This window comes from Aplidium turbinatum, chromosome 14, assembly GCF_918807975.1.
Source record: "Aplidium turbinatum chromosome 14, kaAplTurb1.1, whole genome shotgun sequence".
Classification (NCBI taxonomy): Eukaryota; Metazoa; Chordata; class Ascidiacea; order Aplousobranchia; family Polyclinidae; genus Aplidium; species Aplidium turbinatum.
In genome coordinates this window covers 1,178,581-1,197,273 of record NC_137485.1, presented here as the reverse complement: position 1 = coordinate 1,197,273, position 18,693 = coordinate 1,178,581, and the positions used below count along the sequence as shown (strand labels likewise).

The window sequence follows — 18,693 nt, the reverse complement described above, 5'->3', positions numbered from 1 at the left end:
CAATACAAGGCACAGCACAAGCCTCTCAGTGTGAACAAGGCTTTACTCTCCCATTTTCTTAAAAGTAAGCGGCACAAACTGCGATTAACTCAAAGAAACAAGAAGTTTGGCTAGCTTAAGCAAGAAAACAGTCGTCGTGTAGACGCACACGACGACTGTTTTCTTGCTTAAGCTAGCCAAACTTCTTGTTTGTTTAAGTTAATCGCAGTTTGTGCCGCTTTCTTTTAAGAAACTGAGCGAGTAAGCGAGTGCCCGAGAAAAAATACGCTCCAGAGCGAAAAACTGGGCGCTTAAGTGAGTTCTCTTGCTTAGAAATCTTTTCGCGGCAAAACCTCAGGTCTACACTCAGTAGTCTGGCTGCTAGTCAAGCAACTAGGAAGTTTGTAGTTGTTGTTTTGTATTTGATGCTTCCAGTGTTCTCTGGCCACGCCTGTTTCTAACTTTTTAACTTCACTAAGGTGTCGGAACACTTCTTTCTGAAGTAAATTGCGCGTTTGCAACCTTATCTTTTTGCAGCATTTTATACACAAGTTGAGTTCAGTTGCTTTTATTTCTGACCATGATCATCGCAACAAAAATAACACACGTTAACATTTGAAAGCCATTATTAAATCATTGAATGACTGCAACAACTCAAAGTGCCAGCTCACTGCGACTGCCGACTAGTTGTTAAAAAACAGTTGGTTTACGCGCGAACTTTTTGAAACGTGACGTCATTGCGGTTGAAATACTCACGTGACCGCGTTCAAGCAAGCAAAATCTTTTTTTGAGATTGTGAGTGTAGACGAAACAAGCTTAAAAACTAGCTTAAGCAAGAATTTCTAAGCAAGAACACTTTCTCGTGTAGACGCACCTTTAGCCTGACAACGTCGCGTGGAAAGCTTGACATTTGCCTGACATCTAGCGGTGAAGTTTACTGCAGTTTAAAAGTTTTTTTTTCAGATGTCTAAACTTCTAAACGGAAACAAAAAAAGTAAAAAAACACAAAATTTTTGTAGTTTGTCAAAAATTTTAGTCATTTAAGGCATTTAAAAAAAAAATACACAAAATTTGTAAACATATTGTAAAAGACTATGTTTCTCGGCAGCCGATTTGTAGCAAGAATTGACAGCGATAGACACGTGTTTCGCCCATGAGGCTGGGCTGGTTGGCGAATCGCAGCTGCTCGCTGTACTAGTGAGTGCTCAGCCTTGTGCTGATAGCCGGGAAGAACGCCCCTTTCTTCACATATTGTAAAAGACTGTTGAAAATGCAACAACTTTAATGTTTTGATTTTTTTTCTGGCAGCTACGTTCTCAAAATACAGCAGTTCAAAATCAAAGCCTTGCTCAAGTTAAATTCTGAAAAATGCATAAAAACAAAAACGTGGCAGTTAAAGGGTTAAATGAAGAATCAAAGAGCACCAAAGAGCTTTTAAATTTCAACGCCCGGAGAAATCAGTTCTTTGCAAACATTCTATAACTTCAGACCATAAAATTACTCGGACCAACGCTACTATTCTTAGAACTGAAAAGGATTATACAGAAGGTTGGTACATGAACCAAAAGGCACGACGTGTTCAATGTTCTTTCCCTCTATTTACAAAAAATTATATTGACTTTGCTCAGAGCTTTTTCACAATGGTTGTTATTGCTAATTTACATCTTATAACATTTCTGTCTTGCCTCATATTATTTCAACGTTTCTTGACGTTGAAGAGATAAATTTACGCTGCCGGATAGCAGCCTACTGTTTTAGGCATCACTGTGTTATCAATTAAACTGAACAGTAATCTTGTTGCGTTTTTTAACTCTGATTCTTGCTACTTTATTCATTTCATCAGTAGGCTATGTTTTTATGTTGGTGCATTGGTTAAAGAACAGGCTATTGTTGTCTATTGTTGGAAGTTTTTACGTAATTTAACGAGGAAAGTAACCGCTCACACATCATTGGCCAATTTTTTAAAATATTGCGTGTTTTATTTTTTTCTTGCCTTCAATCGCACTGCAGTATATAACCTGGTGAAATTTTATTTTGTATGTTATTCACTCTGAGGATGCGCATTGTCATGGTGCGCGAAACGTCAGTGAAGCAATAAACCATCTTGTTTGTTGTTAATTTTACTTTCAATTTCATCAGATGAACGTAGCAACTAGTGCTAGAAACGATAATTGTCCTGATGAACAGGGAGTTTCTGAGTCGATAAGACGAGCATTGAATCGCGCCGGAGTTAAAGTCGCTATGAAACCATTTCGAACCATCGGCAATATTTTATCACTACCAAAAGACCCAACCCCTTTTGACAATAAATGTGGTGTTGTTTATGAAATTCCTTGTAATGATTGTGACGCAGTTTATATTGGCCAAACTGAACGTAGTATAAATTCCCGGGTCAAAGAACATCGCAGAGCGGTCAAAAATATGGAACATGAAAAGTCAGCCCTTTGCTCACATATGTTAGAAGAGGATCACAAAATTAACTGGTCAGAAACAAAAATTTTGAAAAATGAAAGTAATTATTATCAACGCACCACCGCAGAAAGTTGCTTCATCAACATCACATCCAAACATTGCAATGTACTCAACCGGAACGACGGAAACTTTTTACCAAAACCTTATAAATCATTATTGTCTCGACGTGCAGGCTTCAAGCCTACTGAAACACAGTTGGAAACGTTATTGCAATCTAATTTTGTCTCGAATTTCTAGTGGTCTTCAGTGCTTCGAATTTATGTTTATTGTTGGAAGTTTTTACGTAATTTAACGTCGAAAGTAACCGCACATCATTAGCCAATCTTTAAAACATTGTGTTCTATTTCTCTTGCCTTCAATCGCACTTTTCCTGTTGGTCGTCACCGCTTCGAATTTTTATGTCTATTGTTGGAAGTTTACGTAATTTAACGTCGAAAGTAATCGCTCACACATCATTGGCCAATTTTTTAAAATATTGCGTGTTTTATTTTTTCTTGCCTTCAATCGCACTGCAGTATATAACCTGGTGAAATTTTATTTTGTATGTTATTCGCTCTGAGGATGCGCATTGTCATGGTGCGCGAAACGCCAGTGAAGCAATAAACCATCTTGTTTGTTGTTAATTTTACTTTCAATGTCATCAGATGAACGTAGCAACTAGTGCTAGAAACGATAATTGTCCTGATGAACACCCAAACTTTTCAGTATTCAGGTTATGTTTACCTGTTTCAGCCCCCCTTGATAAAGTCACTCGTACTGACTGACGGAACGTCGGTAATAAAAGCTAGGTATCATCCTTAACAGCAGGATGTAACCTAGCAGCCTATACTATAGTCACCAGAAGAACACAAGTCACTTTATTTAAAGGCTGGTTTGCGGTTGGGTAGAGATGGGCACCTGACTTTAAAAATAAAACAAAGTAACTTCAGCGGGTTTAACATGATGTATTACACACACAAATATAACATAAATAAAATAAACTCAAACGTTTTCGACACGTACGTGTGTCCTCATCAGGAATTACATATCTGCAATATAAATAAATCTCAACCGGCAGTTATTCGCCTGTGGCTCATCGTTCCTCTTGTGTGTGTTCTAATTGTTTGTCAAATGCCTGTAGTTTACACCTCATGTGATTTGTTTTCCACCGCATTATTTACTTGTAATCATTCCTGTGTCACTGGTTCAGTTTGTGCTTTTCAGTCTGGAGTGTCGTTAGTATACAGTTACAGTTATAATGCAAAGTCAAATTTACCTTACAATTTTCATTTTATGTATATTGTAGATATGTAATTCCTGATGAGGACACACGTACGTGTCGAACGTTTGAGTTTATTTTAATGATGTTATATTTGTGTATGTAATACATCATGTTAAACCCGCTGAAGTTACTCTGTTTTATTTCTCTATGGTTCAACAAAGCAAACTCTCTACCAAAGCTTTATGACTTTAAAAAGATTAAGATAAGAGATGTTTTTCTAATTACGAACTAACTTTTGCTCCATTGATCGCTGAACTGTATTGGACTTCCCTATCAAAGCGGCACTAGGGCAGGCGAGTCTCAGACTAACAGAGTTTAAAAAGAGCAGTCCGATTAATTGTGAACTTTCAGGGTGTTAAAGAAATGAAAATTAACAGCGCTGCAATAACCATTTTGGTAGCGGGGTTTTGTTTCTTTGTTAATCAAAAAAGGTAGAAGCGCAATCTTCCTGGTTGCATGCACGTTATAGGGACTACATAAAAAACAAGAGTTTCATCTTTTCACGATAAGCAATACTTTATCCACAGCTTAAAATTTCCCGAACCGCGAAACTTACTATCTTTATCTAGCGGTTGCTTTTTGAACTTTTATTTGTCACATGGCGCTAGAGGATTACTTCCCAATTCCATTGATGTTTTACTGGTCATTCTGGGCTCACCAGAAGAGAATTTACAGCAAAGTTAGTTCAAACCGTTAGAAAGTTCTGAATTTGATTTGGGAAAGGTTTTTGGGCCTAGGTCAAACATTTGATGATTGCTGCAATCTGAAAAGCGGTTTTGGTATAATTTTTGGTGCAGAAATTGGGATAGCAATCTTCTTACCTGTGCCATTTCAGTTTTTGAGTTTAAACAAACATTACTTGCTTATTTTGAAATTCGTGTTTCGGGTTGTTTCACTAAATGTTCGTGGTTAGGGAAATCACTATGCGTTAGACAAAAAACTAGTAATTTATCCTGAAAAGCAGACTATTGTTTAAAAACAAAAATATGTTTCTTCGAAGCACATACCAGTACTGCATATGAAATTGATTGCCTGACCATTGACCAACCATTTCTAAGAGGGATCACGGACATTGTGCTAGTTCCTGAAAAGATATTTTATTACAATGGATTGTATCGATAAATATGGAATGTCTATGCTCAAACAGTCAAAAACATGATAGACTACTATATTCTGTTTTTACATACTTAGACTAAACTAAATTCTTATTTAACTGTTTGGTTGCTGAAGTGGCTGTTTTACCACCAAAGAGCTGAAGTGGGCCCAGTACTCGAAAGGGTGCCTGGTACTTTACAATCTAACAGCTGAAGTGGCTGTTTTAACCTCTGATGGCAATTCTTTAGGCTAGATCTGATTATATTAAGATCTTGATAAGTTGCGGGAAATCTTTTAAATCCGGCCCCCTAAATTTTCTGGGCCCGGGTCCAAAAGTACCACCTAGACCCCCCTGTCAACGCCCCTGTTAGTAAGAATGACAAGACAAAGACCGAACAGTTCGGTCATAAGTATCACAATATTTCTGAATGATTAAGTTTCAATTGAACAATATTATTCTTCGGAAGAAGCAAAGACATGTTTTTCAGAAAATAAAAACAAATGTTGAAAACTTGCTGGAAACAAGTCTGTTATGAGCGCACAAACAACATGATTAATCTAACACGAACCCATGTTGGTACCATTCCGACATTACTGCACGATTTTGGCGAAAGCGTTGTACAATTAGCTTGAACACCTTTTGCATGGCTCGCCTCGGGGAAAATAAATTGCCATCTCAACAAGTGACGGCTGGGTTGCCAGAAATTAAAGATAGATTAGATTTTTAAGAAAAAATGTACAAGGTGGAAAAATGTCTGCCAAAAAACTCACGTCGTTGAATGATTAAACATTTTCGTTGATTCTACGTTCAACTACGTTGTAAAAATGTAAGCAATAGTGGCTTTTACACGTTGGCGCATGGTACAGACATCGAGGTTCTCTTTATATAAAGTACAAGCCAATCAAGCCAAGCCACAATTGAGGCATAAGTTGCAATATCATTTATTGCAAGATGCCGAGAATATTACTGTGCGCCGCATTGCTCTGTGTGTTTGTTGGCCTGAGTGAGGCCTGGAACGTGAGGACAAGGCCGAAGAAAGAAGAGAAAAATAATCAACCAAGTGAGTAAATTTTAGTTATTTTATTTGAAATCATTGTAAAGTATCAATTGGAAGTGAAGCATATTTTTAAATTAACGTTTGGGAATTATTTTATAGAAAGTTTATGAAAATAATTTCTCGTTTCATAATTTTTTCTATTTCACTTACCAAGTATTTTATTTCATTAATATGAAACAACTAAATTTAAAATAACATTCAAATAAATTGTGTTTTACGTTATACAAGTTATCAAAATTGTAAAGTTTTGTCGTTGTTATATATTTTATTTATGATCCATGCTTCATTTAATTGTCTTTTGTTTTCATTATAATTTCACTTGGGTACGCGTCACATCCTAAAATCGAAAAAAAAACATGTGATTTTTTTCGTCTTTGCAAAATTTTCTCGCTGCTCAATACACTTTGTTAGTTTATTCAGAAGCATTTTTGAGCTTTTGAGACTCATGAAAGTAACTCACTATTTTGAAGTGAAGACTCAATTGTTAACTAATTAATAACATTTAAAATTAGCTTATTTATGTGCTTACAAATGTACCAGGTGAAATGTGCCTTGTATAGAGCCTATATTTATTATTGGGGGTAGGAATAATCCAATCAAAATGTAAAGATGGGTAGAAACTAAACTTATCAACATTTAGGGCTCTTTATTTTTTAATTAGATGGTCGTTACCTAGGTGTTCCAACCATTTTTCTTCTAGACTAGGAATACCCGGACAATTTTTTAGAAATTTACTGAAAGACTGCACAAACACTGCATACAAGAAAATACAAAGATTAGTCAAAAATAAATTATTGAAACCTTTTGTGATCGTGAAAAAATATTTGAAACTGAACTTCAATTTCAAAGCAACCAGGTAAACTGACTTCAACTTTAAAAGAAATCTAGTTTATTAAGTTTGGTCAAATACAACACTGTGCGTATTAAACAATTATTGGATCAAAAATAAACAAATAACAATAAAAACAAAGTAAGATGTTTTAAAATTTTCCAGATGACCAGACTCCTGAGCCTACTAGTTGCTTCTCTGGGTTTTAACGTTTCCATTTGTGTTTTTTTGAAAGTACGTTGCCGCCGACTTTGCTTCTTTGACCTACTACTGCGTATGACAAGCACAGAACAAAGACACGAATGTTACAAACATTTGTTTTATCTTCCAGTCGATTGTGAGGTGAAGGACTTGGAGGAATGGGGCGACTGCATGAAGCAGATGGTCGATGAGGTGACCGTCTGGTTGAAGGAGAGGAAACAGATTGTTGTTACTCTCCCTGAAAATGGGGGAAAGCCCTGTCCACCCCCTGAGAAAGAAGGTGAGTCACTAAAGTGTTTATAGAAATATCAATTTATCTCGGTTGAACAAGCGAATTGACACAAGATTCATTGAAGTAATTTTCAGTAACGGTTTACAAGTTAGATCATGACCTACAGGGTCGTTGAGGGGATAATTTGGGCCGGTATCTATGAGATTCTTGGGCCCACATCAAGATGATTTTTACACAAATCGAAATGACTTTTTTACCTTGTTTTACGATAAAACCAAGATCAAAAAACTGTTTACGGCTGTCTTGTAACATTTTCATCGTGTTTAAGTACAATAGTGCATAATATTTGAAATTGAAATACCATAAACAAAAAATGACGTTTACGCAATACACAGCAAGACAATTTTACGCGAAAGTAATTTTCAGGGTAGGGAGGTTTTTGGACAAAAATTTCAAAAAAAATTATACCTGAGGTCTTTGAATATACTAGGCTATTGTATCCTACAAGAAGGGCTAAAGTTGAAATTGAAATTACCTCTCACCACCTAATTTAAGGCGCTTTTTCCTAACTTGCCCATTTCTTTACGATCTCGCATGGATCTCAGTGCAGCGTCATCGTCTATCTTGCTATTATGAGGTCAAAATGAAATGTAGAACTATTCTGCCATGACAAAAGCACAGTTGACGATTAGTCTCCAAACATGCTTAAAACATGAATCACACACTACTGCTTCTATGTTTCTTTCAGTATTCTTGTCGTATTTATTTTATTCAGTCTTTTTTCTTTCAGTGCAGATGAAACAGATTACGTCACAAATACGTTTTCATAATTGCTTTTTCTGGTTGTCACTTAGAACTATTCTGCCATGACAAAAGCACAGTTGACGATTAGTCTCCAAACATGCTTAAAACATGAATCACACACTACTGCTTCTATGTTTCTTTCAGTATTCTTGTCGTATTTATTTTATTCAGTCTTTTTTCTTTCAGTGCAGATGAAACAGATTACGTCACAAATACGTTTTCATAATTGCTTTTTCTGGTTGTCACTAAGTAATTGTTAATGAGCACATGAGCACAAGCGTCAACCCGAAAATTTGCAGCAGTTAAAAGTTGTTATTTTTATGAAAATCTATAAAATTTTATAAAAAATTTAAACTGGAAACCTGTGTATTTTATTGCAACTAAAACTACTATCTTGTGTTACAATTATAATTGTTATGGTTGCTTTTGCTCTAATTGTTACGTCACAATCTTTTCACTTCACCAGAGTGTCTGAACGCCACGGAGCTCTTCGATTTGGAGATTGTCTTGAATGGAGAGCATAAGAACACTGAGGAGGAGGAAGAGTTTACAAACGATGTCCTCGTCCAAATGGGAACTTTAGATGTGAATGGTGGACTAGCTCGTTTGTTTAATCTCAAAAAAAGAGGCAAGAAGAAGAAGAAGAAATGTAAATCGGGAAGTTCCGGCAGCAGTTCCGGAAGTAAATCTGGAAGCAGTTCGTGCAGCAGTTCTTCTGGAAGTAGCTCCAATAGCAGCAGCTCCGATAGCAGCAGCTCCGATAGCAGCAGTTCCGATAGCAGCAGCTCCGATAGCAGCAGCTCCGATAGCAGCAGTTCCGATAGCAATAGTTCCGACTCTGAAAGCAGTTCCGGTAGCGGCTCCAATACTTCGGATAGCAACTCTGACACTTCGGACAACGGAACCGATAGTGGGTCCAATACCAGCGCCGGTGGAGGAACCGACAGCAGCGCCGCTGGAGCACCTAGCAGCGCTGAAGAAGATAACGGAGGAAGAAATCCAAGACCCATCCATCCATATCCTTCCCATTATCCTTGGTAGATCATTCAATCCAAAAACTTCGATCAGCCAAACATTTTAAGAACATTACTTTCATTAGAGTGACTCTGATCTGAGCGAAAGCTTTGATTTTTTTCGTTTCAATAATTAGAATATTGAGAAGACATTGTTCAAAATTGAAACCTTGTTCTCTTATTCCAGCTTTATATTTTCCACAATAAATTTCATAATGCATAAAAGTTTTGTTGCTAACTTGCTCACCCATTGTGTGGCCATTGCTACGTCAATAATGACGACATGACACAATTACAACGCATGGAATGCAATTGTCATTGATGGGCATTAAAAACTTTTTATCGCTGAAATGAAGTGTATTTGAGTGTCAAGCAATGAAAGAGAATATTTCCGTGTGTTGCATAATTTAGGGAAACAATTGCCTTCACAAGCCTGAGCCAGGTGCTTTCAGCGAGCGTTGAGCTTACGTCATTTAAACGTTCTTGTGTTAAAAGTTCTTAACGCTCGCTTATCTTAGCTTTAAAAACTTTCTGGAACTTGTGTTTGAAATTTGTTTTAATTCAAACTACAAAATTAAATTAAACATGAAAGAATAATCGTTTTAATTATAAAGCCACTTTGCGGAAAATAAAGAACATTTTAAGTGCCAGTTCGATGAATCCCTGAAATGGTTGGTTGGTTTTGAATCTTTATCTTCGGACTGACAAAGCCTTGATTGGTCATTCCTGGTAGTTTCGCATACTTGTAGAGGCTCTTGACGCAGGGCCGGTTACCGAGATTGGCAGAGTGAAGTTTCCGATTGTTGAAGTGTTGTTGTCGGGAAATTATTTCATTCCCCAGGTGCCGCTGAATGGAGAGCAGTCCTGAAAGTGCGTTGCTCAAGCGCACACCCCGAGAGTCGAACCAGCGCTGCATGATCTTGAGCCGGGCGCGTAACCACTGAGCTATCGGGGCGGACGAAATCGAACATAAGTTCGAACCAAAAGTGGCTTTGTTACACATTTTGCCTCCTTGAGTTATAAAGACATTGCAGCTACTTGTTGGTGCTAAAGTAAAAATATCTAAAAAGGGGAAAAGCGGAAAAAAGCGTCGGTGCTTGTAACATCTTTACTTAACCAACAAATCAGATCATTTCACATTGATTAAACATCTGAAGACATTGAATCAATGTGAACAAAGGGGCTGGTTTGCCGGTTGCGTAGAGATGGGCACCTAGTCACGTGACTTTTCAAAGACTAAGACAAGAAATGTTTTTCTAATTATGAATTAAGTTTTGCTCGATTGGGAGTTGAACTGTATTGGACTTCCCTATCCCAGCGGCACAAGGGCAGGCGAGTCTTAGACTAACAGAGGTAAAGAAGAGCAGTCCAATTAATTGAGAACTTTCAAGATGTGAAGGGAAAAAATGAGCAACGCTACAATAACCATTTTGGTGGCGGGGTTTCCTTTCTTTGTCAATAAAAAAAAGGTTGAAGCTCAATCTCGCGCATGCGCACTGAACAACGCAACTAACTACAAGTCAACATTGTTCACATCCATGTCATTAAATTCATTTCAAGTTTAAACACCGTTTGCACCGTGCAAGGAAAAGTTATAGTCCGCCTGCTTCTTTTCGCTTCCCACAAGAGCTCGCATATGGAGCCACCCACCATATTCTGGATTGGTGTCATTTTGTCCTATCCAGGTTTAAGCTATGGTGAGTGCTTGAACATTTATGTCAAGTCTGCAAAAAGGGGAGGAATCCAATCTTTGTGTCCACCTTCAGGCATGTCTTTAAGTGTCTTGCCAAAGACACAGCCGCATGCTTTTCAGGGTGTCGAACCGGTGCCCTTCCGAATGTCGCGGACTGGATCTCACTACTTTGCTACAACAATAACAACAAGTGCGCTTCTGGTGGGCGAGGGGGCTAACCCGTTGCCCATAAAGTTGGGCCCATAACTCAGCGGCTTCAGATCAAACGTAGTGAGAAGAGATGTGCTGCTGGTTTCACAAAAAATTAAAGTCTTTGGTGGAATCAACAAATGGTAAAATGAAGCCACAGAAAAATGTGAACGACATGTAGGAATACGGCACAACATGAACCAATGTAAACAACACTCGTGAATACATTATGACTATTTGAAACGTTTCTTGAAGCAAAACTTAGTCTTCTGAGCGTAATGAATGCAGTTTATGTGCAAACAACTTCAACTTTAGTCGTTTTAAACTTCGTCAACATCCGTTGAAAAGTCTCGATGAAAATTCGCTTTTAAACCTCGTTCAGTCAGGAAAGTTTGTTAATTGTGCACTGAGGAATCACTTGGAATGAGCAATTCAAATCTGAGACGGGTTTTATAAAAAACAAGATTCTCGTCATCACGATAGGCAACACTTTATGTACAGCTTCATAGAAACAGATCTGCAAAAACTAATATAAAAGTTTTGTGTTGAAAGTGATAATATCATCTTCGATGGTGCAGCAAACGTGAATGTGTTTAAGGTTAAAGAGGATGAAACTTCAATTTCGAATTTGTTTGTCTTGGAATCAAGAAAAAATATAAGAGCAAGATGAGGTTAAAAAGTCAGAAAAGCTTTGCAAACCTACATTAGTTAAAGCCGAACGTGTTTTCAAAGATTTTGAAACGGACATATTTAGTTTTTTTTAGTTTTATTTTTGGCCTGCCTTATTTCAATGTCCTATGTGTGCCAACAAACAAAAAATTAACACTCGGTTTATGTCTAACGCAAAAACTTCAAATACGTTTTTCTCAAAACTTTTTGACAAAACTAAATAACTTTCAGCATTTTTTCATGTCTAATATGACGCCAAATAACAATTTCATTGTTTAACTTATTAGCTTTCATCTTTATGACTTCTCTGAACAAGAAATGTCTTTCTTAAAATAAGGCGGCAAACTTCCCTGACGAAACAATAATTACAGAAGAATCGCTACATCTATACGACTTGCTCAGGCTATGAAAACAATTAATAAAATTATTTTTCATATAAGGAATTTGCATCTGGCCAGTCTAGCTGCAGTAAATCTATGGCAACGGTGGGCAAACTATGCCGACATGTTTTTGTGATTCTTCTAACTGAATAGTAATATTCTAAAATTGAGATAGTGTTAATGAGCTTATAACTCAAAAGTTTATATCAGACACAACACAGCTCAGTGTTTTCAGTTTCCAAAACAAAGTCAAAGTTTTTCAAAGAGACATAGTCCAATGTCGAAAACATTCAGTCATTATTTACCAGGGTCAGAATAAGAACAAAATAAGGCTTTCCTAAAGAGGCAAGTTCAGACCACAATTTGGAAGAATACAAAAATAAATTGCAAGATATTGGAGGAGTTCCAAGGCAAACTTTTAGGACGTAACCACGCTTTGATATCTTGTAAATCCATTCAATATTAATGTGGTCAATGATATAGTTTGCCAAATCTTTGTTACAAACTCGTCTTTTGTAGACATGGAACTGATTAAAATACAAGACATGGCTCTAATAAGTTTCGGTTGATGTCGCTCTACAATTGAGTTTTTAAGGTTTCAGAAAGTGACGATAATGTTGTATTTAGCAGAGGCAGGTTGTTACAAACCTTTATCTTATTAAATGAAGTTTGTAAAATCAAAACATCGTGCAACTCCAACAAATAAACACTTGGGGAAATTAATTCGTACAGTCTAACAAGATATTGTCCATATTTTTAGATAATTGCAGATCATATAAAATCCTTATAGGTACTGTATTGTGATTGCTATCGTTAAGTTATTTTACGTAAAACTCCTATTGCTCACTTGTTTTACTGACACTAAATATTTTAAGCCTCGAGGGTGTTTGTAGATTTCGGCTGGTGACTCTTCCATTGGACAAGTTAGCCCACTCTTGATTGGTAATTAGTTAATTTGTAATTAATACCTTGACTTTTTTTTAAATTTGTAGGCCTATGCTTTTTTTGCGAACAGTTAGCAAACGTTGTTGCTTGACACTCATGGAGCAATTGCATCACTTGGAACATTTTTCTGACTAACCAAAAATCTTTACTATTACGTCATTTTAAAATGCAGGCCAGTGTATTAAGTTATGTCATTTCAAAATTGTTTTTTCCAATTTTAGTTCGAAAATGGAAATTGACGTACAGTAAAATAAGAACCGTCAGTGAAACAACACAACTGCTGTATTGTTCCTTTCACAAACAAATGTTGCAGCCATTTATTTTGAAATAGTTGAAAATTTATTTGTATTTTCTGGGAAAGGTCGAAATGGACTTGTGTCATTTTGTATTCGCATCTACTTGCTTGTACCAATCGCGGCACGGTAGTGCGCCCAGGAACGTTTGCAGATAATTCAATTGTGCAGAAAAAATATTAATTAAAACTTTGCAATTAAAACGAATGTAAGAGGATTTCTGCATTGTTCTTTTCGCTTGAGCTGCAAATCGCGTCTTGGCGCTATAAATATTATGATCATCGAAGTCTTCGTCCAACGTAGTGCCTGGACCGCGGTTTGGAGCCAGCCAATTAAATGAGAGCCAGTGTCAGAAACAACAAGACAATGCTGAGAACCGTGGCGAGGTTTGCATCGAAGAGTCACGCTCTTTCATCGACAACAATCGCGCATATGTCGTAACAAACAAAACGCGCTCGAGTGGCCTTTAACCGCGTTCCTTCGCTGCACGGATAGCGGAGGGAAATCCCACAATCACGAAACCAGTTCTACAAGCATGGCCCGACAAGAGAAGGACCAAACGAGCAAACTAAAAACACATTCAATTGCAGAATATTCTTAGAGCAAAGTATGAAGTAGAAAGTTAAAATCTTTAAAATCGTCTTCAAGTTAGACAAATGGGTCAGTGAAGCAATTGATTGTTTGTGGCAAATATAATTTAGAAAACTAATAATTTTTAATTGAAGTTTCAACTAGACATTTTTTAAATTTCTCATTATTTTGAAATGTTTGATATTAAGCATGAAAGTTTGAAAATGCGATTTAAACAAATAAAAAAATTAAAAAGAATTAAAAAATATTTTACAAAGAAAAGTTATTAAATCTTTGTTTAACTTTTTTTTATCTATTTTGTACAATACAACAGGCAAGTCTTGCAAGTTGACCTCCGATAAATGAAAACTTTAAACAAGGACACAATTTCACCGAAGTGACATATACAAGTCGCGATGGTCGCTCTGTGGCATTGTGACGATTTCTTGCTTGTTTTAAAGAATTCTCGTTCGAAGAAGTGATAAAGCGAATATGAGAAAGAAATGACTTTTTTGAGAGAAAACAAAGGATTTTGCTTGATATGAAACTTCTTGGTTGAAGAAAGTTGACCAAAAAAATTATGATATTTTCTGGTAAAATTGTTTGTGACATTTTCAAGTTATCAGTTTTTTTCAAAAAGTTTTTTTCTCAGTTAAGAAAATTAGTCTGTAAAATGAAAGCGAGAATGTGCAGAAAGTGCATCGCGCGTTTTCGCGATCATCTGCGACGAACAAAGAAGTTTCGACGCGATCGATGAAGAAGGTTGCTCAAAGCGCGGCTGCAGCGAGAGGTTTATTAAAGACATTTCATCAAAACTTTTAATTAGCTGAATAGCTTGTGCGGGGATTGAACCTTCAAGATGAAGCGGATGTTGCTGTTCTTTTCAGCGGTTACACTCCTGATCACTTCCGTTTATGGAAGTAGTGTATACTCCCCAAAAGGTGATTGTGATGATTGTATAGTCATATACTGTACAGTAGTTCATTTATTTTGTGCAGTTGTTTTAACTAAGAAGAAAGTTGATTGTTTATGGTGATGGTATAAAATCACCAAACAACGTAAAAGTGATATCTGCCGACGTAATTTTTAACAGTGTCATGTGGATAACGTATTTTTAATACAAGGTTAGAAGACATGAAATAACTAGAAATGGTGTTATCGACGACTTAGCGGACCTTCCTGAATGTTGAGTGAAGCTGAATTATTTTAGATGCTTCTTGGATTTACAAAATATATTCATTGCTAGTTTAAGATTGGTGATGATAATGCAAAATGTCGTCTTTTAATTGACTACTATTTAATTTTGAATATGCTTCCATTTGGAGACAGGGATTAACATGCTGGAGGTTTTCCCGGGTACATATAGAATTAGCTTGCTAGATTTACTACGTTTCCATAAATTTATTTAAAATTGTAAAGTTTGCGTTAAAGCCGTGACCGAAAGTTTGAAGCTTAAAACTAAATCAAGTCTGTGGCTTAAAATACTTCAAACAATATCAACAGGTTTGTTTTTCCTTTAGTGAATTGTGTGTACAGAAAAGAATGGACAAGCTGGAGCTGCTGCTTCTGTCACAGCAACAATGGAGTCGAAAGATGGCGACAAATAAAAAGTTACGTCATAGAGACCTATCCCACCAACGGTGGAACCTCTTGCCCGATCCCACGTTTCCGAAGTAAGTTAAAATATTTAAATGGGAAATAACAAAGGTTCGCTCTTCAATAAAAAAAGTTGACCTGATAGAATTTCGACTCTTTCGCGCCCATCAGCATCATTTCGAAATGATGCCCCTTGAAAAGTTCTGCTTGCAGCAGAATATCTGAGAAGTTATTGATTTCTTGTAAAACGAGTGTTGTTTAATAGGAAATCTCAAGGTTGTTGGAGATAAAAACTGGATTTCTACATTTTTTCATATTCTAGGAATTGTAGGCTATAAGAAATCGAGCTATGCAAAACCGCTTTGGTTTTTCAATCAAACTGAGGAAAAACGCTGCTTGGCGTAAAAGACACATAAATTGGAAATTGGTCTTGATGGCATGCAGAGCTGTCATCAGCAGGAAAGAGTATTACCCGCTGGCAAAACTTGCATCGGTAAGTAGAGATCTTTCTAGCCAGCAGGGTTCACATCGGCAAGCAGGAATACCACGAGAAGGCAAATGTAAGTCAGGAGGATTACACCAGCTAGTTATCGGTGAAAATTGTTTTGGGTGTTCACAATGTTTCAAACACACGCTTGATTTGCACAGTGATTCTTTATACCACATCAGTTTATTTCGATATGATCTGAACAGCTATTGAACAAACTGCAAACCTGTGTTTGTTTGAAACCTGCTGGAAAACGTGAACACCCAAAATATAGTCACAGTACACCACTGGTATTTATCAACATCCAGGCTGTTACCAGACAGTATTGTAGTAGAAGTAATCAGAAATCAGAATAGACTTACAAGCAGACAATTTTACTTGGAATCCAACACTGAACTTCACTTATCAAAAGTTTTTGCAATCCTTTTCAAACTTTTCAGTTAACTATGATGATGACAATTTCTACCAAAGAATATTGATAATCTGGTATGGCAATCACTGAATCATCAATACTGAAGTAGACCAATTGAACTAACTTTGGAAAATGATGATTGCGATAATTGCTTAAGATAATATATCTTCTGGTGAACCAATTTGAAATATAGTTGTAAAAACATAGATTCACCGCCTGAAGCTGTGGCCTAAAATCTTGACATAATTCTGGATGCTTAATGTAACCTCATTTCACAGATGTGCAATGTGCATAATATTTTGCAGGTTGTATACAACTCAGCTTGACTAAATGTTTTCTTTTTCACATTTTATTTTTAAACAATTTTTAATTTTTTTCTTATTCCAGAATGCCTTGGAGGCTTTTACAAAAAAGTGCGAGCATGTGGTGGCTTAAGATCATGTGAACGTTCCACCTTCTCCATGGCTCTGGAGGACACAAGAAGATTCCGTCCAAATACTGATAGGAGGAGACCCAATAGAAGACAACAGGACTCTGATTCAAGTTCCGGAGACAGCTCCAGCTCTGGAGACAGCTCAAGTTCCGGAGACAGCTCAAGTTCTGGAAGCAGCTCAAGCTCTGGAAGTAGCTCAAGCTCTGGAAGCAGCTCAAGCTCTGGAAGCAGTTCTGGAAGTAGCTCAGATTCTGGTAGTAGCTCAGATTCTGGAAGTAGCTCAGATTCCAGAGGGAGACCCAGGTCAAGTGGCAAGCAAAAGAAAAAGTGCTTCCGAAAGAGAAGAGGAAGTGGCTCTCGGAGAAGAAGAAGCACTTCAAGGAGGAGGAATTGTCAAAGATCACGAGGAGGCAGCAGCGACAGTGATTAGGGAGGATCCAAGAAGTTAATAAATTAACATTGACTGCTATCAATGGCAACCAGCATCAACGTCGACTGCGCATGTCACAATGGCTTTTATTTTATGTCTAAAAATATCTTTAGAGACATGCTACTTAAATGTTTTTGCAAGCGATGTGGTTCTTTGTTCTATCTCATCAGTTTTTTCATGATTTGCGATTGATCATGAATTAACCTAAACTTCCAACAATAGTCTGTTTCTAAAGAAAACATTCTGTGTTGTTGCACAGTGGCTATTCATGCGATGATTGTTGTTTCAGTTCTACCTGAATAAACGAGCTGCTGCTTGACCTGGTTGCAGTTACTTTGGTTTCTATTGTTACCTGAGTTTTAAAACAAAGAGTGTCATCTTTAGTGGGCTAATACGTAGAGAGCTGAAAGAGCTCTGCAATGTCAGAGGGCTTACCACAGGAGCTTTATCACAGATCCCTACAAGTTCAATCGTTGGAATTGAGCTAGGAGGCTGATGTTAGAAACTCGTTGGTAGTGGAAGTCTTTAACTTGGGACTGAGAAAGCTTCTTTGAGCTGAGATGGGCATCTGCTGCTTTGAAACTAGCGCGCTATGGCTACAACATGCTAAAAGAGGGGCGCTCCTGCCATGACTCGATGAAAAGTATCGTGCTAACCTTACTCGGATCAAAAGTAGCGAGCGCTCCGCTGCTTTTACGCGAAGCTTCTTTGAGAGCTTAATTCTGACAGCTTCGCATATTTGTAGAGGCTTTGTATCATTGATGCAGGCCCGGTCACCGAGATTGACAGAGTGAAGTTTCTGATTGGTGACATGTAGTTGCCTTTGGTTGGCTGGTTTTGAATCTTTATCCTCGGACAGACAAAGCCTTGATAGGTTATTCCTGGTAGTTTCGCATACTTGTAGAGGCTCTTGACGCAGGGCCGGTCATCGAGATTGGCTAGGCCTACCATATTTTCATCGCCTAAAAAGAGGACAAGTTTTGCCAGCAACTGAAACGCAAGTAGAATATCACGTTTAAACACTTTTTTGGATAATTGTAGGCCTATGCAGCAAAACAAAAAACAGACGCATAAAAAACAAGACAATTTAGCTGATTTGTCTGGTTTGGCATATGAATATTTTACAGTTCCCCACCCTGATTTTTTACACTCTATAAAACTTTTCGAAATTTTCCCAATTTGGTAACGTTCTACATGAAATTGTTAAAAATGATATTTTAAAATATATTTGCTCCCTTCCTCAGGTGACACTATGAGTTTCAACATCACAAGGATTGGAAAAACGATAATAGTTCGATCCACAAAATTGCAGTCAGACTATTAGCCACTTGCTAACAGTCTGATTAAAAATTTTAACTCACTTTTCTTCAATTTTTTATTCCTTTCTTAAGGCAACAAAAAGATTTTATATTATTTGCAACGATCGCAAAAATCTATAAAATAGCCTATGATAAACCAGGCAGCATTTTCAGGTAGCCATGCCTTAACTGTTTTGCAGTGAGTAAACATCAGCTTTAACAAAACTATAAAATTGCTTGCACGAAATGTGATTGAAATTTAGGCTACACATTACACAACCGTTAAGATGCCAAAACGAACTCAACTAAAATAAACTAGCCTTTTTCTTTCCTTGCACTATTGTGGATGCATCA

The 18,693-nt window shown here is 37.1% G+C and overlaps 2 protein-coding genes across 2 annotated transcripts; both read left to right on the top strand.

Annotated features, from left to right (window-relative positions):
* The first annotated feature begins 5,735 nt into the window (after window positions 1–5,735).
* Window positions 5,736–9,549, top strand: LOC145782744 (uncharacterized). Its single transcript, XM_082594503.1, has 3 exons — window positions 5,736–5,868; window positions 7,026–7,175; window positions 8,398–9,549. The coding sequence occupies exons 1-3, from the start codon at window positions 5,760–5,762 to the stop codon at window positions 8,970–8,972; spliced, it is 834 nt and encodes a 277-aa protein (XP_082450629.1). The 5' UTR covers window positions 5,736–5,759; the 3' UTR covers window positions 8,973–9,549.
* Window positions 9,550–14,515: 4,966 nt separating this feature from the next.
* LOC145782747 (uncharacterized) lies at window positions 14,516–17,379 on the top strand. Its single transcript, XM_082594506.1, has 3 exons — window positions 14,516–14,624; window positions 15,204–15,356; window positions 16,566–17,379. Exons 1-3 carry the CDS (start codon window positions 14,543–14,545, stop codon window positions 17,039–17,041), a joined length of 711 nt encoding a protein of 236 aa, XP_082450632.1. The 5' UTR covers window positions 14,516–14,542; the 3' UTR covers window positions 17,042–17,379.
* Window positions 17,380–18,693: the final 1,314 nt, after the last annotated feature.

Excerpts from the sequence above, each read along its gene's own strand:
- LOC145782744 (XM_082594503.1), top strand. The coding sequence starts at position 5,760 with ATGCCGAGAATATTACTGTGCGCCGCATTGCTCTGTGTGTTTGTTGGC. Across the intron at positions 5,869-7,025 it reads AGAGAAAAATAATCAACCAA|TCGATTGTGAGGTGAAGGAC; the intron begins GTGAGTAAATTT and ends TTTATCTTCCAG. Across the intron at positions 7,176-8,397 it reads TCCACCCCCTGAGAAAGAAG|AGTGTCTGAACGCCACGGAG; the intron begins GTGAGTCACTAA and ends TCACTTCACCAG.
- LOC145782747 (XM_082594506.1), top strand. The coding sequence starts at position 14,543 with ATGAAGCGGATGTTGCTGTTCTTTTCAGCGGTTACACTCCTGATCACT. Across the intron at positions 14,625-15,203 it reads TAGTGTATACTCCCCAAAAG|TGAATTGTGTGTACAGAAAA; the intron begins GTGATTGTGATG and ends TTTTTCCTTTAG. Across the intron at positions 15,357-16,565 it reads CCCGATCCCACGTTTCCGAA|AATGCCTTGGAGGCTTTTAC; the intron begins GTAAGTTAAAAT and ends TTCTTATTCCAG.